The following is a 24,304-nucleotide window of genomic DNA, read 5'->3' on the forward strand; positions in this document are numbered from 1 at the left end:
TAATATTTCTGTAGGCACGATAACAATGTTATATGAAAAGTAATTCCTTATAAAAAAACAATATAATTCTCACACACGCACTTTACTCTAAACTAAATTCAGTTTTCCCTATATGCTTTACATATCTAATTTTATATTAACAAGAATTATAACATCCTATTTTAAATACATTTCTGTTAGAATATATTCCTATCAAAGGAAAGCAAGTAAAGAATTTTAAGTATAATATACAACGACATCCAAATGAACCATTTTTTTTCTTTTAATTTTTATCACGTTTCAGAATTTCACTGTTGTTCTTCCCGTTTCATGAGAAAATTTATTCTACGAAATAGTTAAAAAGTAAATCGCACATATTCAAAAGATGTTCCACATTTCAATGTTTTTTATTTTCTTTTTGCCATTTTCTGATTACACATATCCTGAAAAATTAACGAAATCGGACAATAAATCATTCTTGGGCAGAGATTGCAAAATATTTCCTCTTTTCAACATTTACTATTCTTTTTTTCTTGTTTCGTGATTACACATGTATTAGAAAAGATTTACAAAATCGAAAAACAAATCATTTTCGGACACAGGCTCCATACACGTTTTACTTTCCTAAATTAGCTCTACTTTTTTTTCCCGTTTACTTTCCGTTACTTGGCCTGTCAAACAAAATCAAACAACAAATAATTTTTAGGATGCTATTGTTTCAGCTTTTCAAATTTATCATTTTCTCTGTACTATTTGATGATTATATAAGTCCGAGGAAGCTAAACAAATCGAAGACAAATACGGGGTGTGAAGTGGTCCGATAATAGGTTAATAAAATTTATTTTTACCGAAAGAAATATTTCAGAACTGTGGAATATTCTACAGAAATATTCGTAAAAATAATCACAAGATCATACAGTATAATCAGTTGTTATACTTCAAACTACCAAAAACGTTAAATATAACGCAATGCAAAGCACATCTAAAGAGAAAGCTAACTCCTATATCTCAGCTCACGCGGAACTAAACAACTCGCAGCAACAGTAACTAAGCACTGAATTGAGATGCTCTCTCTCCAGCCTTTTATAGTTCTCAACCGGCCGCGAGATATTTCTTGTACTTTCTACTTCTCGAGATTTCTGGAAAGCAGCAAGAGGATGAAATTACAGTTACAGCTAACACAGTGGTCAATTACATTTATTAAATTTCAATGCAATTTACCAAAATACCCATTAACTCAATGTTAAATGCACGTACTCCTGTATTCTTAATTTTCCGGCAGAGCTTTCTCTTAAAATTTGTCACAGAAAAATACAACAATTTTAATTATAATTATACTAAAATTACCTATTTAAATACAAAATTCGTAACAATATTAAATAATTAAACATCTGTAAGAAGAGAAGCAAAATCGCAGAACAAATAATTTTCTTATACAAGTTCCATATGTTGTTTTAGAATTTCATGTTTTACTATTTTCTTCGTCCCGTATAATACCGATTCCGATTTTTTGCAGCTTTTCAAACTTTTTTACTTTTCTATGTAATGATTGCATATGCTCAAAGAAAAAATAAAGAGCAAATCACTTTAGAACATTAGTCAGGGTGATTCTTCAGCTTTTCAAATTTTACCATTTCTTCCTTTCCTGCAATGATTGCATATGTCCAAAGAAAAACAAAATCGAATAATAGATCACTTTCGCATACTGGTTTCAAACTTTTTTCAGCCTTTCAAAATCTTCTAGTATCTTCTTTCCATGTAATGATTACATATGTTCAAAGAAAAAAAAATCGAAGAACACATAATTTTCAGATAATAGTTCCAATGATTCATGCGTGGAAATTACAGCTTTTGCCAGTTCCACAAGCTTTTCACTATTATAGAAAGCTCTCCCTGGAAAGGAAATTCCTCCAAGCTTTGCGGAGATGCAAAAGTATTGCCGGACAGGTGAAGATGTGTTCTGGAGAAAGCTCCGCTTACGGCAGTTTCTACAAGTTCTATATGATCTGGTACCATCTTCATTAATTTTCATTTCTCTAAAATGGCAGGTTCTCAGTCTAGTAATGGTCTTTGTAATTTCTCTGTTTCCATCAATCTCACATGTCTGATGGTCATTCTTAATAGATTTCTCTTTGAATCTATGTCTGGCAATGGCATTAGCATCTTCAAGAGTTACGGGGATTGAGTTGTTGAGAATTTTTGCTTTTTTAGCCAGTTCATCGTTTCCACCGATTGCAACATGTGCAGGTATCCATGTGCATAGTGCATGTCTTCCCCATTTGGTTGATTGTTTCTAGGTGTTTGTGTACATCCTGGGTGAGTCTTGAGTGCCCTTACAGCATTGCCTCTAGGGAAGCTTTAGAGTCACAGTAAATTACAAGTGCTATGGCTTTATCATTACCAGTCGATGTAAATTCTTAGGGTCTCCTGGATTGCTCTTAATTCACATGTGAAGTTGGAAGCGATGTTTCCTGCTCCATGGCTTTGGAATATAGTTGGCCCATGTGGTACAGTGATGTGAATACCGGCTCCACCCTGTTGGATAGTCTCATCTGATGCACTATGTGTGTAAATGTTTACCAAATCAGCTTCCAAAAAAAAGACTCAATTGTTAAGAGTCCTTTTTGCCTTGATAACAGATTCAGCTTCCTTTTTTGTACAATGCTTCACCAGATCGAGATTTATTTGGGTATTAACCTCTTGAAATCTCTAGAAGTCCAACCTCTTGAGACAATGGCAACCATTTTTCCATGAGAGGTCATTTTAAGGATCTCTTCTTTCTATGTAATAATTGAATATGATTTTTCAGCTTTTCAAATTTTACTCTTTCTTTCTTCCCATGTAATGATTAGATTTGTCCAAAGAACAACAAAATCGAAGAACAGATAATTTTCGTTTACAGGTGTCAATATTTTTTCACCTTTTAAAATTTTACTAGTTTGTTCTTTCCATGTAAATATTGCATATGTTTAAAGGAAAAAACAAAATCGAAGAACAAATCATTTTGAATATTCGTTCCAATAATATTAAGCATTTCAAATTGTACCATTTTCTTCTTCAAATGTAATGACCGCATACGTCCAAAGATAAAACGAAATCGAAGAACAATTCATTTTCGGAATTTGATTCGAATGTTGTTTAAGATTTTCCATCTTTTTACTCTTTCTTACCTATTTAATAATTATCTTGAAAAAAACTTGAAAAAGAAATCATTTCTGGATGCAGGATTCAATGTTGTTTTAAGTTTCCAAATTTTTCTATTTTCACCTTCCCATTTAATATCACACGCTTTCCTAGAAATCGAATAAAATCGCTGAACAAAGCGTCTTCGAATACGGCTTCCAATGTTTTATCATCTTTTCAAATTTTACTTTCATATTTTTTCCATTTAATAGTAATAGAAACATAACGAAAAACAAATCAAACAAACAAAACCGAAGAACTAATTATTTTCGGATACATATTCCAATGATGTAACCAACACACATGATCAGTATAAAGAAAGTGAAAAATAACGGTCGATGATTACAAAGTTTTCCACCTTCAGCTTTCTGAATAACCGCATTTTCTGTTATAAATGGAGTTTCGCTAGAATCATAAGAATCACTTGAGATTGCTTTCTATTTATTCTTTCATATAACATAATTTTTAATACAGTTTAGGTCCAAATGAATATTATTTAGTTCATTAATTTTGGGGTAAGCGACAACGTATGTATCTATGATAAGAACACAGCATTTTGAAGTTCTGGGACCTTCAATACTTCGCCCACCCAAATACTTCGTTACAAATAGCGAGAGTCAGTTGTAATTATAAGCAATAAATAATGGGATATCCGTCAAAAACCTTTACATTTTTCTTTGTGGGAAAGAGAGGCAAAATGCCGTCTTTAAATGATGCTAATTTTTACGAAAGAAGAATATTCTCTGGGTACTCGAACTTTTTTTACGGTCGTGGTGAAATAATATCATAGTGCTTTGATGATGTTTGATGTTGTATTAAAAACTGGAAGCAGTTTTCGAAATGTAATTTTTGATGGTTTCTATTTTTAAATCGGTATGCAATACATATTCTTTATACACCAAGAAGGATTGGCTGTTTCCCTAAGAGCTTAATTTTGCGGAGTTTAGATTTTATAGAGATTTGTTTTTGTAGTATATGGCCATATATGGGTGACCGTAAAGGAAGACTGGACGGATTATGTTTGTTACGTAATATCATTTCATTATGAAGAGAATGACTGCTGTTTCGAAAAGAGGTCTTAAGATAGCTATGGAAATATTAAATTTATTTTTGAGTTTCGAAAAAATACCGCCTAAAAGTGCGTTGGTTGTCAGATATGATGGCTTAATTTGTGGCCTTCTTTCCAGAGTATTTCTTCTTCAAATAAAGTGGAAATAGACAGTAAATAGGAGGAATGGCCTTTGCGAAACAGAATTTTGTTAATTGAAATTGTCCAATTTGTAATCCATTCCTCTAGTAAATTAAGATGAAGGTCAAGTTTGTAGTAAACGTTTCCAAGTGTTTTGCCTGTGTCAGAACAACTCATCAGCAAAGAGTGCTAATTGAATTCGTATATATATAAAGAAAAAACCTAAGTAAAGCTAATTTGTAGTTAAAAATATTCTAGGAAACACGTTCCAAAGGTTTCTGATAGCATTTCAACGCGAATGAAATTCGGAATAATTTTCACGTGTTTGCATTCCGTTAAAAATGAAGGTGATTTCGGAGACGCTGCAGTTTCAGGAAAAGCGATTCAATTTATAATCTGCGTCAAAAAAATATAACTATATAAAACTATATAAACTATATAAAACTAGAAACTGTAGAAGAAAGCAACAAAATTGATAAACCTCTTCAAAATTGAAAACGCATAGACAACATTCGAATATTGTGAGAAACAAACAGAAGGGTGTGAGAAACAGCCCCTAAAATTGAAATAGAGACGAGAAAGAATCTGTTTATAGAATAATAGAGAATAAAATAAAATCACAATTTTTTTTACAAAATAAGCTTTTATTTTAAAGGCCATAAAGTAATAAACTAAAAGGACAAAAATAATTTATCATATAGTTTCGTGGGAACAAGAGATTAAATAATTCTGTTTACAAACATCATCTTCAGTTTTACATCATGAATAAATTAATCAACTGATTTATAATGGCATATACTTTTGACAATGCATTGGATGAAACTTACTTACATTTAGATTCAAAATATTTCTTTAACTTATTATAATAATTTTACAATTACCAAATATTTTTACACAATGTACCTGAAAATAGATAAAGATGAGACAATACAGATAAAGAAAAAAACAAAAACGTTTCGACGCATTCTTTTTATAATATAAACGTTCATTTTCCTTGCTTTGCACATGACGTTGTCATTTCGTCTGTTACTTATTTAACATTTTCACATTTTTCTATGTCTTAAAATTAGAAATTAAAGTTAATGACCTAAAACTGCAATAGTATATTACAGTACAAGTGATAGAATTGGCAGTTTCACTCACGCGTGTGTCGAATTTACGCAATACTTATGGGGTCCCACAAAATTTTTGTAAATATTATGGGGTCCTGAAGGTCGCGAAAAAATCTCAGTGACAAAAAAAGGGATCGCGACTGAAAAAGTTTAATTGTAGTGTAGTGTCATACACAATGTCTATTGTAGTGTCATACACAATGTGTGTGTGTGTGTGTGTGAAAAAGCGGAGTTTCTTATCACAAAAGAATTAAAAAATCGATGGCAACGTTTTGACTGTAGCGACAAGAAATTCCAAAAAAGCTTATGAATAATGTGACTAGCTTAAAAATAATTCTGAAAAGATGTGTAATAAATATTTTTATAACTGTTGTTATAAAAGTGGTTGAAGAATTTGTTTTATTAATACCTGAAAATTTCATATCTTTATAACGGATACATTTTTAGATGAGCATTTTAAAATCTCATAAAAGAATATAATATTACCTATAATAAAAAATAAGAAAATAAGATTTTCTCTAAAGGGTATTTTTCTTGGTGTTGGCCGAATAAGGAAGAACCGAATGCTTTCCTTTCTGCTTCAGACCGTAACGTATTTAAAAAAATTCCCGAAGTGACATTTTTTTATCATTCTCATTTTAACAGAGGGCGAACAGTTCGTTTTATAATCTGAGAAAAATATAAAACCTTGATATATTTTCAGATGCTGAAATAATAAAATAAAAGGAACGTTAAATAGTCGAAAAAGTCACGTGATTTTCGGAAAATCTCCCATAATTCAAAAAGTAATTAAAAAAAATTTCATACAGTTTATATTTAACAGATTTTTTCCAGCTCTATCCGATGGTGCAAAAAACAAAATTCTAATACTTTGAGTTTATTCATTAAAGGAAGATATGCGAGAATAATCATTTAAGCATTATCATCCACAAACACTGCGTGTACAGAATTTGAGTTCGATAGCTTATTAATTAGTAGTTTAAAAAACCATGACAAACCTTAGATCATAGCGACAAGCACTGTAACTGCACTTTAAATAAAAGCTTTTAAAATACGATTTCGAATTTACAAGCATTGACTAATATGGACATACTTTTACGGGTATGGAAAGCCTCAAAGAAACTGAATTCTCCAACTGAGAAAGCATTTTTGGACGATTCCGCAAAAGCATTATTGAGTTTATAATTTGCAGCTCAACAATGTTAACAGCAGAAAAAATAACACGAAAGCTGGATTTCCTTTATAACTGAATAGGAATAACAGCTAAAAATATTACTAATAACTACAACAGGTGAATGCTTCTTTTCATTAAAACTAGAAAATTTTTTAACTGTGTAGGGTTTATTTCAATTTTTTAATAGTTACTTTTATTTTGGAATAAGCCTTTTTATTACTTTCTCATTTTCCAACTACGTCTCCCTATCAGAATGACTTTTCAGAATTACGTTTGATGTAAATGAGGTAGAAGCCAGTATTTAAGCTGAAGTATAAGTCATTTCACTGGAAAATTGTATAAGAACGTGTTCCGGCCACGTCGTTGCTTAGTGTTATTCGGCCCTATTGTTACGTGTCTGTTAGTATACCCCGGGATCTTAGATAAGAGCGAACACAGTTAGTTAATTCTGTGCAGCTTCGGCTGGTTTGTTTTAGTTAACATTAAATTAGTTTTATATTTTCTATCTTCAATTAAAGCCCAAGTGGAGGCTTACTGTAAGACCGAGAAGGGGTCATCTGTTCATTTATTTTGAGTTGGAATGAAAGGTATTTAACCCTTTTTTGGATTTCTTACTTACAAGAACCCAGCCAAACAGTCGCTACAGCTTTTGGAGTGGTTTTGAAAGAACAAAAGGCCCTCATAGCCATTCTAATTAGTTGGAAATAAGCATTATACTGGGATAATGAATTTATAACTATTCTTTTAATTTGTGTGAATCAACATAAGGGCGTTAATAAGAATTAAATGTAGAGGTTTTAGTATATGAATGCAACCGCATCAAGTATTCCACTTACCGTTTCCTGTTTATACTGTCTCGTTTATTAAGTTTATTTGTATGTCCGTGGCAAAGCACGAGATGGCTATCTGCCAGGAGGATTTTATAAGAGAAAAGAAAATAGAGTTGTATTCATGACGAAAACGTCCATTCAGCAAGGCTATCCGCTGAGATTCAAATGTAGATAAAAATTAGCAGAATTCCACAGTCTAAACACACTCGGTCACTAGTAAACCCTTTCATTAATTAAGATATACATAAAACTGTGGGCTACAAGTATAGGTATGACCTAATTAGCAGTTAGTTTTGCTTAATCATGAAGATCTTAGCTTTGACTCTCTTTAACTGCTTAAAGGAGAAATGCGACATGCGACGGAGGACGTGGGCACCACCCCTTTACCATATGGTTAATTGGTGTAGCGCCACGTCCACCAGTATCTATATAAATATCAAGGACTCGGGCTCTAGGTGCATTAGATTTCACATATTAAGCGCCTGACTGGCGTAAGATAAAATATTCTACTGTACAAGGTTATATACATGCAGGGGTAGGATATGGAAACAGTAAGATGATAATGCTTAAAACAATTATATGTGGAGACATGCTGAAATATAACATACCAACACAGATATCATAGATACGTTAAACATATGTTACATGAAAATCAATAACTAACATACTATTATACCTACATTAATCAAACATTACCTAAATATCAAGGACTGAGGCACTAGTTGCATTAAAATTTCACTTACTACTCCACACAGGGGCGCGTTAAAATATTCTATGGTACATAGTTATTTACATGCAGGGGTAAAACATGGGAAAAGTTACTTAAGGGCTATTAATTTGAACAGAAGAGCTATTTGCCCAGAAGGGACATTAATTTCGTTTCGGCATTTTGCGTCGTCCACTATAACACTGCGTTTCACTTTTCAAACTCTTGCCACCAAATATTAGAACCCTGCATTATATTTAAAGGAATTAAATAATTAAGAATCTGCATGAATGTATCTATGTTTCTCGCACTGTGATAAAACAACGATACCTAGAGACACCAAATTTTGAATAACGTTGTGCTCCACTCGAAAATGGGTATCTGGAAGCACAAATTTGGAATTTGAAATTTGTTTATTATCTATTTCATATTTTGTAAAACTTTAACGAATTTGTGATTAACAAACTCAACGATTTCCAAGCGAGCCATGGCAACATTCTACGGGGGAAAACAAAATCTCCAGCACGCGAGACTGTCTATCGGAAATTCTAAAGTTATATTCTTTCCAAATATTTTGTGATATTGCTGTTGAATTGAATTTTATAGTTTAAGTGTGAAGAACATGATGTTTAATAAATAAAGATAACACACAAAATGTCAAAAACGGCCCTTTGGGAGTAATATAAAATCTGAAGGCTTTCAGATCTTTTATTTATTATTATTTTTTAAATCATCCTAGGCTAAGATATTATACGAAAGTAAAGGAAGCTGGGCAAAAATAAATGCTATAAAGCATAAATTTGCTATTGAAGAAAAAAGTTTTCCATTAAAATAATACGCTAATTTTTGAAAGAATACAAATATTGAATTGCCATAAAATAAACATATTGCCATAAGAAACAAAATTTTAAACAAAACTGTCATTTATCTAACTAACGAGAGAACAATCAGTGCGGTTTTTTCTTCCTTGTGAAATTTAGTAAATAGGGAAGTAAATAAGCATACGCATCATTAAACATTATTATTATCCTTACTTCATTATTATTGCTTTCTTTTATTTTTCCTGAACTCATTATCGAATTTATCTTGTTCGATGTAAATTATGGGACATTATTTAACTTTTCCTTTAATATATTTCATATGTTCTGCATGAAAGATAATTTTTTTCCCAACAGGAATTTCATGAAATATAGGAAAAATGCCTTGCATTAAGTTTAAGAATTAATGTTTATAGCTTCCTATTTTTTTCATATAAAAAAAGTAAAATTATACTATTAACATGAAAGTTTTTTGGATAATACATCTAATTTTTTTGATAAATTGATTGAAAAAATTCTTTCGTTAAATGGAATTAAAGAATAACTCAGTTTCTTTTTGATTGCAATAAAGGAAAACGAAAAATTTTGGCTTTATAGTTACGCAAATCTGAAGAAACTATACATTGCTTGCATATGTAATTCAAATTAAAAGAACTACTGTAATAGTTTTTAAAAAGATATTTTTAGGCTGCAGCAATAGATTATACATCAGTACAAAAATGAACACAAAAATCAGATATAATTTACGGAAAGAACTTTTTACTCTTTTTATTTCTCTTTTATCAGAATTAGATAATCAGCCTTAATAATAACATAATGTTATTTTCAAATTAAGTGTGAAATATGTACATTTCTATCTGCAATTGCTAAGATATGGATACAGCAATGTCAGCGTGAGACTATCTGCTGGTCCCAGAAAAAAAAAAAATTTAGGCAACCCTATGCACTGTTTGTACTATAGTAGAATATTTGGTGACATTTTTCTAAGATTCTACCATCGATTCCAGCTGATATTCTGTGAAGACGATCGCCTTTTAGAATATGATTATCAACTGAAAATTATTTGTATTTATTTGTAAAAATTATTAAAGTTATATTTATTTAATAATAGTAAGTTAAGAAATATATAGCTGAAATTTAAAAATCGGAAAAATTTAACAATATGCCTTTTTTGTTGTTGTTTATTCATAAGACAAGAGAGACATTCCCGTTATCTTGATATCCGTATCTGATTGTCTAGTATAATTGCTTGCATATGTAATTCAAATTGGCCTTGAGCCTGCAAGGTAAAATTTACATCAAACGCCTACAGCGCTAAATAATCAGCACACATCAGTATAATATTAAAAATAAAAATTATTATTATGCAGTTGAATACCGAAGTCAGCTCTATCGAATATAAAAATTTTTATCTCCATCGCGCTAGACTGTCTGTCGGAATTATAAAGCTCTGCTGTTTTTAAATATTTTTAGCCCAGTGTGGCGTTAGCCTAAATGCTCTTGAAACGTGTATGTGCCTGTAAATGAAAAAAAAAAAGTTTTAATGTAATTAATTACTTTTTTATATTTTATTATTTTTATTTTTCAGAAATAAGCTTGACTGGAAGGTTATCGTTTTTCCAATCCCCCATTTACTTATTCTTCACGTGGCCTGACATGTAACCGATTTCCAGAATCTAGCATTTGGTGTAGTATTTATATAACTTTATAGCCTTTAAATTATAATTGCATTTTCTTAAAAAAAAGATTTGAAAGTAATAAATGTTCTTTTCGATTATATGCGTATCATTATTATATTTTTAATGATATATCTAATTGGGTAGCATTTTTAAAGCATTTAATTTTATGTAATGCAAGATAAATTTATTTGGCATACAGCATGTTCAACTGATAATTGTTATGAACACTTGCGATATTACTTCGGTTAGTAAAATATATTTCTAACATATTTTATCGCTCAATATAGAACAATCATTCTTTGAACTGCTTTTAGAATATTATTAAAAATTCCTGAAACATTTGACAGCGTACAAGTCCTGTAAGAAGTACATCACATTTTCTATGTAAATAAAAAATTCAGTTGCTTAATTATATGTATAAAGTAAAATTTTAAAATGTTTTCGCCGATTTACAAAACAAACTCTCTTTCGCAAGTAAAATATTTTACGCCTCTCTAGTTTTATAAATCCTTTCTTTAAACGATTCCTGAAGTGTAGCACAATTTACTTTATTGAAATTATGACACGCCCTACTTCTCAGCTTTAAAAAAAAAAAAATGTCTATTTTGGTTAGAACACGATATATTTTTATAACCTTGAAAACTCGTTTGATCAAATAAAGAACTATTTAGGTTTTCTACAAGGCGAGCAACTGTTAAACTAGATAATACTTTGCTAATCATATCAGATTTATAACATCCTCCTACATTTATTTTGCTGCAGGTGCTCCCATTGTTATTTAAACTGCCAATTTTATCAGGCATTTTTCCTTATAATACCGCCAAGGAAGAAACAAAAGCGAGTTTAGCAGATAACATTTGTAATCGCAATCAAAACTGCGGGCTTCTTCGATGTGCCACTGAGTCAGGAAAGAGCCAAATGTGGCGCAAAACGATCCCGGTTCAATGCAACTCGTAAACTTCCGTTTTCAGCGTTGCGGTTTCTGCTCCTAACCTATGTCGTCTGTTTAGCGAAGGGCAAATCGTATGGAATGCTCGTTTAAATAAAAATGGTTTCAGCTACGCTTTTCATTGCGATTGCATATTTAGCTTTTGTTGCTTTTGTTGGTGGCACTCACCTGTCATTCCATCCGCCAAAGGTTGTTGACAAACTTAATGTTGATGACAAGTTGAACCTTACAATTACGTTTCATGATATCAAAAAGCCTTTCGAACATGTTATCTGGAGCACCGAATCCGAACCGTCTAACGTTTTGTCTGCAGAATTGTCTTCGGTGCAGTGTCAAGGACGGATAAACATATCTTGCAATGGGACACTCCAAGTTGAAGGTCTCTTCCTGGGTTTCGGCAAAGTTTTTATTCTTGAAAAGAATGTTACTTCCCAAAAAGTGAGAAAATTGAAACCCCCTCTAGAGGTTGTTGTTGTGAGACAAGATAAAGTGATCAACAAAGTGTTTACAGCTTTTGTAGCGACAATCGTGACTATTAATTACATCAACATGGGATGTGCTCTCGATATCGGAGTCGTGAAAAAAGTGCTCAAAAGACCTATCGGTCCAGCTGTTGGATTCGTTTGTCAGTTTTTAGTTATGCCTTTGGTAAGTACTTATTAGATTCTTGCGCTTATCATTTGAAATATGCCATTATCATTTTATGCGAAACACGGAATTTCTATGAAATGCATATTTTGATTTAGGTAATTTTTTTTTCATTAGTTATGTTAAATATCATGCTTTTAAGATGTAAAAGCTCTGATCTGGAAGTAAGACTTTTTACGAAATTCTTATTTTTATCGGGGGAGGAGGATCAACATTGTATGATGAGTTTAGGGAAAAAAATAGAATTGTTTAAAAAGATGTCAGAATATGTAGGCTAGTCCTCCTGGATTATCAAAACAGATAAAACAATATGATAAGAATACGTAATTTCATTTACTTATTTCAGATTTTACTGACCTTAAACTCATAATAATGTAAAATTTATCACTGTTCAATAAATTTTAATTAAATTAAATAATTAAAATAAATTAAAATAAAATTTATCACTGCTATAACAAAAAACAATCATTTTTTTTAAATTAATGGAGTAATAGGAAAGCGACATCCACGGTTAATCGGTTAATTCAAGGACACAAAAAATAAGTAAGAATTGTATTGATTAACAGCAATATATTATTAATAGTTTCCCTACATTTTCAAGCAATTTAATCTGGAAAAATCGATTAATTTGCTTACTCGAATTAAATCAGTATTCAAAGTCCTCTTTCAATCTCTTGTTTTCTTCCTGCCTCTCTATATCTGTCTATACCTCTTCTGCACAGCACATCAGCGGCCGAGCGGAACACTGGTAATTCGGTCCGAGGTTCGAATCCCGCGAACGGGCTGGCTGCATGGGCGTTTTCGTGTTTTTCCCCCATGTGTAACGTGTATACGAGCCAGTTTCCCTTAGAAAGTCCTCCACGAAGGCATCCGTCCCCTTCGGCAGATTGCCCTCGTGTGCTTTGCTATAACTAAATACACCTACACACCTACACCTCTTCTGCACGAGCTGTTTCTCCTGTTTGGTTTTGTTTCTCTTACATAGCGATAAGACAATATAAGATAAGATAAAGACAATATAATATAAAATTATAAGGTATTTCTCCCATTTTCGTAACGTGCCTTCGTGGTGTAGTGGTTCTGCACGCTGGGCCGGTGTTCCCGAGGCCCGTGGTTCGATTCCCGGGGAAGGCGTTGCTATTTTTTTCATTTTGCCTGCCTCCAAAAAAATACCTTATGTCTCTACAAGACAAAAGACAATATAAGATATAAGATAGATGGTAATTGCGGTGCACTTGATACATTTTTGAAGTGGATAAATTTACTTTTAACAGATAATTTAACAAAATTTACACATTTTTGATTACGTAGAGTAAATTACACGCATTTGTGTATAATAAATAACAATAACATCATTTCCTATCACTTTTTTTATGCCAGGCATTTCTGTTTTCTTTTTCATATATTCCATAGAGTTTCGTTTTATGCTGATGCTTTACTGATATATATGTATATATTTCAGCAAAATGGAAAACTTAGAAAAACAGCTGTAAACTCTTCACTTAATCATTATACTTTACCGCAAAACATATAGCAAAAGCCTGCAAAAGACCAAAATCGAGCATGCTGGATGAATATTTAATTTTTTTTTACAAAATGTGTAGCGTAAATACGAGGTAGTATATCTTCCACAAGACCCACAAAGACATTCCTTTTGCCGTCAGCAATTAATCAACTAAGCAACTTAGGCTCGAATGCCGGCATGGGTACATGTACAAAATATGGGTGTTTTCTCATATTTTGTACATGTGTAACGCGAAACCGACTCATGTTTCCTTAGAAGTTTCTTTCCTTCCGCTAGTTTTCATGTATCAAAGAAAGTAAATTTTATTTATTTATTTTTTAAAAAAATGGCAAATATTTACTACGTGTTCCATTCGCAATAAAAAGATAATTTTATGAAGATCAAGGAAATGTATGGAATTTTAAAGAAAAACAACTCTATTTTCAAAAATGCTAAAAAAATTATAATTAAATATATTTAAAAACTTTGTTTGGTAGTGTAATTTACGTTTTTTTAGTACATGAACTAGGATCTAAGGGATATTTTCATAAATAAAGTTTTAAAAACAATCGAGGAATATATAAGGTTACTATTTAATTTAACTGGCTGTTAATAATTTCAGCCTTTACTTTAACTTCTCCTTTTCCGTTTCTTCACCAGAATGTAAATGAGGTTAGATCGTATTTCAACTGAGGTTTTTTTTTTTTTTTTTTTTTTTTTGGATTGCAAGACAGAGCGTGATTTCACCTGCGCGTGCACGCTACGTTAGTTCTTGCCAGTTCTGATAAGTTGTAATTATTTGGCTTGTGTTATAACCTGCCAACATTTAAATTTGATACTATACCAAGGAAGTTAGAATAAATGGAGTAAACCTCTTCCGTATGCCCCATGCAATGAAAATGAAGCCATGAAACATCATGGCCCATCATGGTATGACGTAACGACTTATCATGGCCGCTGTCATAGGCGAGCTTCTGGTTGGTTTTGTTTACATTCTAATATTTGTTTTCTACATGTTAGCTTTCATCATCGAATGTTTATGAGTCTCCCATTCTAATTTTAGTATTTAACATAAATAATTTTCTACTTAGTACATAGAAAAATCCCAAGAATTGAAAATAATTCTTTCCAATTCAGTAAAATCTAGGTGCATGAAAAGGTCTTTATGGTAACTATATGACATGATAAAACCTAGAACTTTCAACAGCATTTTATGCAAATTATGGCCAAAGACACATTTCTGAGCCTCCGGACGTTGATATTTGCTCTCATTTGATACTGAATTAATTTTATTTAACAATTTGTTTCGTAATCGTATGCGTACCCTCTATGTCGGCCATGGTAAGTCGTGACGTCATGTTTTTGACATTTCCTTGATTTTTGTGACATCATGCTTAATCAATCTATTTGAACCTCTTCGGATACTCCGGTTAGAGTTACTGAACCAGTTTAAATTAATATTTAATTTGTGTGGTTTTTGACTATATTTTAAATTGAATTTGGCTGCTATTTAGTTGTATTACCACGCTCTGTGGTTGATTTTGTTAGCACAAGAACGTGCATTTATGTTCTAAATTTTGTTAAATAAGTCTGTTAGCTCTTTTGGACTGGTTAATTTTTACCAGATAAAGGAAAATCCAACAAATAATATAGGACATTTTATAAAAATTGTTGATATAAGTATTCAAATACTATATAGCCATAACTCAGAATGTATTTACACTATCATATCGTTTTTAGTTTATTCACTAGAAAATAGAATAAAAGCAACGTACAAGTAATTTCAAAAGTGTATCTAAAAAATATTGAGTTGACGATTTTTCAAAAGAGTAACTCAAAATGTGCCAAACAAAAACACATTATGAGGAAAATGCATGTTCAGTTTACATTTGCATATATTTACTGGAAAATATATATATATGTAAAATTATGGAGTTTACAGAGTGCGCATGATGATGATGTGTGAACCTTTTTATGCTTATCAAGGCTTGTTTCATTATGAAATAAAACTGTGTTGAATCAACCGCCACGTCTGAAAGTTTTTCTTCTCCGTTACGTCATCTTATGTATCCTACGCATTTGTCTTTTAATCTTCATGTTAAAATACAGAATTATTACAGTTAATAAAGTCTGACATGATCGAACTTGTGAAAAATGACCCCTGCTTGGTTGAAAATTGGTCTACGGAACTCGGTAACAATATCCAGTAACATGAAGAAGGAAGAAAAAATTCCTATTATTGTACTTCTGCGGCTTTTAATAGTGCATGATGTAACCTACTAGTGCTTCCAAAAAATAATCAAGTGAAAGTGATTTAACGATGTGTTCAAAAGTGCTTTGAAGGTCACCAAACTACTATATTGCTTCTTTCTGCTTTTATGTAAATAAATTAGTCAGGTAATTGCAATAATTCCGTAGATAACTTTAGGATTAGAAGATAGATGCCTAGATACATAAAATAGAAGGAAAACTTTCAGACGTGGTCGTTGATTCACCATAGTTTTATTTGGTAATAAAATAAGCCTTGATAAGCATAGACAGGTTCAGACATGATTTTGCGAGCGCTATGCAACCCGCAATTTCATATAGCGGTTTACATCTTTAAACAAAGGATAAAGCAGTGATAAAAATTCCACGTTGCCAGCAGTAAGCGAAGTGGGAAAAAAGGGCTGCGCGCGCATCTAGTAGCAGCGATATTTATAGACTTGGTTCTTTGTTGAAATTTTGATCTGTGATTGGACAAGAGGGTGGATTACATAGGCAAGTATGAAACGAATCAATTCTGAAACACGCAGTCGGGAATGTTATTTTAAACAATGTCATAAACGGTTTCTACTTTTAGGAAGAAAAGGGTATTAGCTAGGTCAAAATAAAGAATTAAAAGCACTATTTCCAAATTAAAGTTATTAGCTTACTTTCATGTTTTATGTCTGTCTATACGGGAATAAGTATATAAAATTGTGGTATGCATAGCGAATCCATAATGATAATATGTAAACCTGTTTACGCTTATCAAGGCCTGCTTTATTACGAAATAAAACCATGTTGAATCAACGGCCACGTCTCTGAAAAGTTTTCTTATTTTATGTATCTTCGCAGCTATCTTCTAATCCTGAAGTTCTCTAAAAAATTATTACATGCATGCATCTAGAATTCAGCACATTTGTAGATTATACCTTCTTTTAGCTCATATTTAACAATTTTGCTTTTTTTTTTAACCAGTCTATTTTTTTCCTGGCCATTTTTCTTATTTGGGATTAAGTGGATTTCAATTTGTTAAGTCGTTTCGCATCCAAATCTGAGAAACCTTCAACGTTTTAACTCCAGGTTGGACACCAACTCTATTAAGGATATATAACAGTCCTTTATAACTGTTATTAAACTTTATGACAGCTAAATATGCTCTCCGTTTCAAAGCTTTCTCTTCAACAAATAATTCTTTCGCAACATATTTCCAGGAAACACCACCGAAACTTTCATTCTCATTTTATGTTTTACCATACAAACATTTATTAAGTAAATTTCAATCACATAATTTTATATACAAAAGTTTGGTAATATTTTATATGTTTTTCGGAAGCCCTTTTGATTTTTATTTGAAATTTTTACCGGTTGCAGCAGCACACTTAACTAATTGTCAAACCCATCTGAACACTGACCATGCATGGGTTGAATTATACCAGAACTACAGTGAAATAATGCAGAAATAACTCCTCTCTGCATATTTTCTAAGCCATTTCGAGTTTACGTTACTACGAAAGCTATTTCGTAGTAATTTTGTAGTTTGTCAATAAAAACATCAGTCAATTTACCTCGTCCTACCAGACCCTTTTGTTTAATTTTTAGTTTCCTAAGTGTAGAGCCAACATGTTTTCTAATGTGACCAATGCATTCCTATTTTTTCACGCTGACTTAACTATTAATGGCTTTGATGGTATCATAAGCTTTGGAATATCCATCATCTTAAAATCACACACATTACAGTTGTTGAAGCAGAGTTGATCTTTAAAAAATTCAATAGGCTTCAGCAGGTTCCATGGCACTGGATGAAATCTGCATGCTTGTCACTATCATCATTTACATTGTTGTATGCTATACACACTTTTGACATTATTTTAATGTCAAGCACTTTATCACTGTCAATATAAATAATAGTTTATTATAAACGTTGCAATAAAATTTCATTAAAAATATATTGCTAAAAATTATTAATTTTGTCTAAAATTTTGATATATTTTCTGCCATTTAAAAGCCCACTTCCAGGGAATTAAATGACCATTTCCGGTTTTTAGACTTTTCAAACATTCTTAATAATTCCGCTTCTAATTATCAAAGCAGGAAACTAAAACCTGCTTTGTGAAGCTAAACTTTAGTTCCAGACTATTAAACCATAAAATTAATTTGTAAATTTTGATCGAAATTGGCCATTTCAAAAGTAAAAAATGAATTATCCATTAATTGATTTCAAAATGAAACATCTACCTTGTGAGAATGAAAAGCTTTGACACATAAGCGAAAATGCAGTGCTACTTTGTAAGAACCTCTTTTATTTAATACTTTAATATTCAGGGTAATTCCCGTAAGTATAAAAAACGTCAAGCTTTTGCTTATACAAGTATGATTAAAATATAATACACGGCAATATTGTCAGTGTCGGTCATGGCCACCAAGAATTGTCGATTGGAGAATGTGTGCAATATTCAATAGCTCCAGTAGTAACAAATAGTATGACTTTTCTTGAATCTTCAAATAGATTCAAGCAATTGAAATCAAAATCAGATTATCGATTTTAACATTTGTAATGTTGCGGATCCTTTAATTTTTTGAACTACAAATAATTAACAAATTTTTTGAACATTTGAACTGACTGTATTGGGAAATAAAGTACCATATTACAAAACAATATCTTTTAGAGATCTGACTGCGTTATTTGACAGCAGCGATAAAATAACAGAGTGCTCAGAAGAATAAAAGTATAAAAGTGCTCAGAAGACGTTTTGCTACATGGAAAGAAACTACGAAGTAACTACAAGGGCTAAAGAACCAGGGGCAACACAAGCATCACGCCTATGCAACTCATTCACACTATGTAACTGAAAAAAGAATAAGTTTTGGCATTTGTAAACGCCTCAAAATATTAAAGTAAATAATAGGATGAATGAAAAAGAAACATAATAAATACAAAAGAAAACTTAATTATTATAAACGGCTAGAATGGATTTTAAAAGATAAAGTTGCAAATATTTTTGTTGTTATTACAGTCGAACACTGCTATAACGAACTCAGCTTATAACGGATATAAAACAAGTTTTTTAATCCCGTTCAGCGAACTTTCAAAAGTGTAAAATCGTATATAACAAACTGCTAACTGGATAATTTTGATTGAAATATATTTTATATTTTTTCCAGAATTTCTTCAAATTTTAATCAAAATAATTACGTTAAAATCATCCATGTTTAGATTATTAGGACACATTTCACCCCTAAAGGAAAATACTTTTAGGTTATTTTTCTGTTATTTTCACCCCCACTTTCTTTGTGTTCTAAATCAAAGGCTTTGAGAGACAGGTGGACCCCCCCCCCAAAATAGGAGAACGAGGATACTATTAGCATATCTTAGGACACCATAAGGCGTACACAGTTATTGAATAAAAAACAGGGTTTGGTTTCTTTGATTTCATTCTGAGCTGCCAAACAGAACTTATTCAAGGTTAATATTATGACATAAATTTTGAAGTTTTTGTCATTCAGAGAAAAAGGAAGATTTGAATCTTATGAGCTTGCGCCTTTACAGTTAATTCTTCTTTTAGAAAAAGAATATTTTAAAAACCTAATCAATTTGTTTTGTCTGATTATATGTGCTCTCTACGTTCTATCCTACCCATTAAGTATTTTGCATTCTTTACGTCTTTTGCAATATATTAGAATTCTTTATTGACTTTTTGCTTTACAATCATACATGTCTTGGGGAAATGATTGTGTTCATTCTGGACATTTAAATAAGATATGTAGATGGCGAAATTACTTTCTTTTCCATCATTTACAGGAGAGGAAAGCACTCTTATATTTTTTATCAGAATCTATTTGCATTCTATTTGTTCTTCAAAAATTAAAAACGCTGTTATTTTATCCAAAGAAAATTGCTAAGATTTTAAGCAATTACTACATTGTGATATAAAACAAGAAGATAAATTATAAAGGCATGGGAGTTGTAACTTCTGCACTGAAGAATAGGTAAACGTTATTCGAAATATACGGAATGGATGCAGCAAAATCGATATCTGTCAGAAATGCAGTTTATCTAAAGCTGTAGTTTGTACCACTTGAAAGAATAGGAACTCTATAATTTCTGCTCATGGAAAAAAGTTCGGATACGCAGATAAAGTCCAGAAAGGTGGATCAGTGATATTGCTGAAATGATTCTTTAAAGTTCGCCATAGCGGGGTTTGATTGCAACAAATAAAATTCTATTAACTTTTTATAGAATTCGAATTTTTTTCTGAACCGAAATGTGCAGTGTGTAAATAATTAGGTGAAGAACAGTAGAAAATTAGTTATAAATTAATTATATAAATAAGGCAGAGCACGAAAATCACCTATAGAGGTTCTATCCGAATTTCGACAGAAAGCACTATAAAGAATGGAATCTGACTATTTGGCACTTCTCTTCCCCTATTATCAGCTTTTGATAAAACACTTTCGAATTCACAGACTGTGAGTAAAAGAAGAGTGCCTCCATTTTGCAAGGACACTGAAGTTCATAAACGGTCAAATTTTTTCGGATCGCACAGTTCAATAGCATGGCCTCCAGGGCGACATGAAATTAAAACAGTAGGTGGCAATATGTTAGAAAAACCCTCTGATTTGGTCCTCCATGAAAACTGGAACGAGCTGGGACAACTTCATTCAGTTACCAAGAAGTTGCTCAAGGCCTTGAGGAATGTCAGACTTGACCTCTTTGCCAAGATAAAATTCTTGGATCTGTCCTGGGATCTGATCGAAGCGAAGATTGGTTAGAAACGACATTAAGAAATTAGTATTCAGTAATAATATCTCTTCTCTCTAGCTTAAAATTACTTTTTATCGGAGAGTAGCAATTACGTTGATTTCTTAGTTTTTTTTTAACAATTACTGCTTTTCCAATTTTTTATCACTTAACGAAGTTTAAAATTTAAAAAGTGATGCTTAAAATTATACCTGAACTTGATATTTTGTGATATTTAATATTTTTCCAAGTCTTTGAACATGTAAGTTAGGATTTATTAGTTATTACTTCTTTAATAAAGTTGAATAACCCAATGCAGGTAAACATTTCTGAGCACTCTCATGCAGATATTTATAGCAAAAAATGAGACAAATGAAAATTTACATCCTCATGTGAGCTGAAGCGTGAAGCTTGTATACTCATCATGTGGACAGGAGTACCTCGTTTCCTCATGGGTGACTGAACTTGAACATCTGCGGTGTGAAATCATATCAGTGCCTCCTTTTGAAAAGTGCAGAAAGGTATCAATATACATTTTGTGTAGATTTCTGCCTAATGTTGGTAGAGGTAATATGAATGTTTATTTTTTAGGACTGTAGCATTCATATAATTCTGTCTTTAGATTCCAAATAAAATGCTTCATTACGTGAATTCCTCAAACTCAAATTGTACATTTTTACCTATCAGGCAATTAGTTTTTCCTAAATTCCGAGTAATTTATCAAAAATTATGTATTAATTTTTTTTAATGCACACTAATTTTATTTTCCTTCTCCACTAAGCCCCGTTACACGACAGTGATTACTTTCTAGCAAAATGATTTCATTTCTTTAAGTTTTCTTGAGGCTTGATGTCTCTGCTCCATAAAATGTATTATTGTCTTTTCCATAAAATGTGTTATTTCTGTACTTCTTGTTTTCTTGGTAGACCTTTATAAATTCCTAATGCTAAGCTAAGCATTAATGAAGTTCTGTTTTGAATTCTGAGTTCCCCCTTCTTCGGGATAGATCTGCATTTAAAAAATAACGCCCCCAAGTTTTGGGGTATGATCTTTCTTTACCGTATGTTTTTTAAAATCCAAATTTTAAACTTAAGAGTATTTATTATTGCTATTATTCTTTGAGTTACATTGCTTGGCAGCTGCGCTGGTGGACAATTGCTAAGGATAGATTACAAACGGCTCTATAGCGCGTAAAAAAAAGTAAGTGTTGTTGGATGCCAAGTGAAATAAAATAATTCCAGAATACTAAAACATAACAATAAAGATAATTTATTGCGCTTCGAAATCCAGAAGGCTTTGAAAAGTGTTCAAGAGGCAGAATGGTGCTGAATTTGTGCTGAATATGTCAAAGTGAAAAAAAATTCAATTACCTTCCGCAGACCCTCTGGCGTAAGCTATTAGTCCGGATATAGCCACCGTGGAGAGCGATGTCATACGTCATGTCACGCTTTGTACAATATTATTCAACATCTGTTGGAATAATTTATTCCATTCCTCTGTTAGTGTACGGATGAGGGTGCCCTTGTTTTATTGGAGGGCATTGTCGACCAGCAAGACTCTTCCCCAAAGCATTCTGAACAGTTTCAATGGAATTCAGACCTGGAGAACGTGCAGGTCGGACGAGACGTTGAATATCCTAGCTCTCTAGACACCTTACCGACAGGACTGTTCGAAGACATGTTGCGTTGTCGTCCACGGAAAACATTTATCACCGACAGCACGACGGAACATGCGAACATTAGGCAGCAGAACATCATTAATGCATCGTTGGCTAGTCATAGACCCAGTTGGAAGCACATGAGTTTTAACCATAGTTGGAATCATGGCCGTTAACCATGATTCCAACTTATACCATGACACTAGTATAGGATATCGGTCCCATTCCTGCGTGGTTGTAAGACTATATGCAGACCACTCTTACTCCACATCAGTTGACGACGATCACTATCAGACGATAGTCTGAAACCATTGCAAACGGGCGGATAATAGATAATGTCTCTGCAGTCTAGATAATGAAATGCACACAACAGGACGGTGGGCGTAAAGTCCTCCTTGAAGCAAATGTCTAGCTATCGTTTTTCCGGAGATTCGCTAGACAGTAACAGCGTGTAACTGCTTTACTATCTCAGCAGCTGTGCTATGCTGGTTCCTTTTTGTCGATAGCACTATGTACCTATCCTCTCCAGGCGTCGTACCTCAAGCACGACCTGCCCTGTAACATTTGCGACGTATTCCATTTGTTTGATACGATTTCCAAAGCCTTGAAACAACACTGTAGCTGACGTCGAACACCCTAGCAACATCTGTTATTTTTCGCTCATCTTCAATCTTGCCAATCATACGGCCATGCATAAAATCATCTAAGTGATGCCGGGAAGACATATCGAAAATTAAGTTCTTCAATTGATTCTTTCTTCTTAAATTTTGCTTTTGAACAAAAGCAGTCAATGCACATCAAATCCTTTATATATCTTATCAGCGCTATCGCTTGGCGAACAATTTTGGCTATCCGAAATTTGCATACACGCAACGCGTCTGAATATATTCCGCACTTATGCTAATTTCCACATTTCCTGTCTTCCACTTTGTAGTTGCTATCGTTGCTTACTGTCATCTGTCCTTAATAGTTTTCCACCAATGTATAAAAGAAGAACGAAATTCTGTAGCTTATTTTAATAATGACATTATTTCAGGAAACGTAATGCCTTTATTAAAAATAAGCCCCAAAGTTCTTTAGGAAAGGAAACATAGGCTAGGTTAGATTATTTGAATATACCAAAGCCATGAAGGGCTCTTAGAGAGTGAAGATATTGAACGTATGGATTGGCCGGCACGATCTCCGGATCTCAATCCCATCGAGCATGTATGGGATTTTCTAGGCAGACGCTTGGCAGCTCGTACCTTACCACCAGTAACGATTCCGGAGCTCCGATTGGCGCTTCAAGACGAATGGGCAGCAATGCCTCAACAACTCATTGACACCCTCATTCTCAGCATGGGCAGACGCTGTGAAACCTGCCTATCAGTCAGGGGAGATCATATCCCCTATTAAAGACCGGATGTTTCTTGCTGGACACCCATCACAGGGATGTTTCGGCCTTCAATCGCATTGCGCTCCATGCTACGTTTTCAATAAAGCTTCTTTTTATCCCTCTGATTTCTCTTTTAGTAAATGTTGCTTACATTACTCATGTCCTTACGTATTGGGGATCTTACGGTATTAAATGTGTTGATTTGGAAAGCTTTTGTACAAAGTTATATTGAAAAAAACCGTCTCGTCCTTTTTTGCACACCAGTGTAGTTATACCTATACCTATGCAGCGCCTATACCTATTGAAACATATAGGTACTGCGATAACGTTAGTAGCAAACCTATACGAGTCTTTAAATTATTACTAGTATAATTTATGGATTTGTTGTATGCATTCTTTCATTTCCAAAATAGACGTCATTTCAAAGTTAACTTTTCCTTTTTTTCTATTAATTTACACGAAGACATAAATTTTTATTATTAGAAAAACAAGTGTTCTATATCATTAAAATGTATT

At 32.6% G+C, this 24,304-nt stretch overlaps 1 protein-coding gene across 1 annotated transcript in view; it reads left to right on the forward strand.

The window, feature by feature from the left end:
- The first annotated feature begins 11,482 nt into the window (after positions 1 to 11,482).
- The window catches only part of LOC118188756 (ileal sodium/bile acid cotransporter-like), a 35,982-nt gene continuing 23,160 nt past the window's right edge, over positions 11,483 to 24,304 (forward strand). Inside the window, exon 1 of the mRNA XM_035359257.2 lies at positions 11,483 to 12,267. Within this exon, the coding sequence (XP_035215148.1) occupies positions 11,719 to 12,267 (549 nt within the window). The 5' untranslated portion in view covers positions 11,483 to 11,718. The remainder of the gene's footprint in view (positions 12,268 to 24,304) is intronic.

Source organism: Stegodyphus dumicola, chromosome 1 (assembly GCF_044657685.1).
Source record: "Stegodyphus dumicola isolate Sdum_Otavi_A_Nest chromosome 1, ASM4465768v1".
Classification (NCBI taxonomy): Eukaryota; Metazoa; Arthropoda; class Arachnida; order Araneae; family Eresidae; genus Stegodyphus; species Stegodyphus dumicola.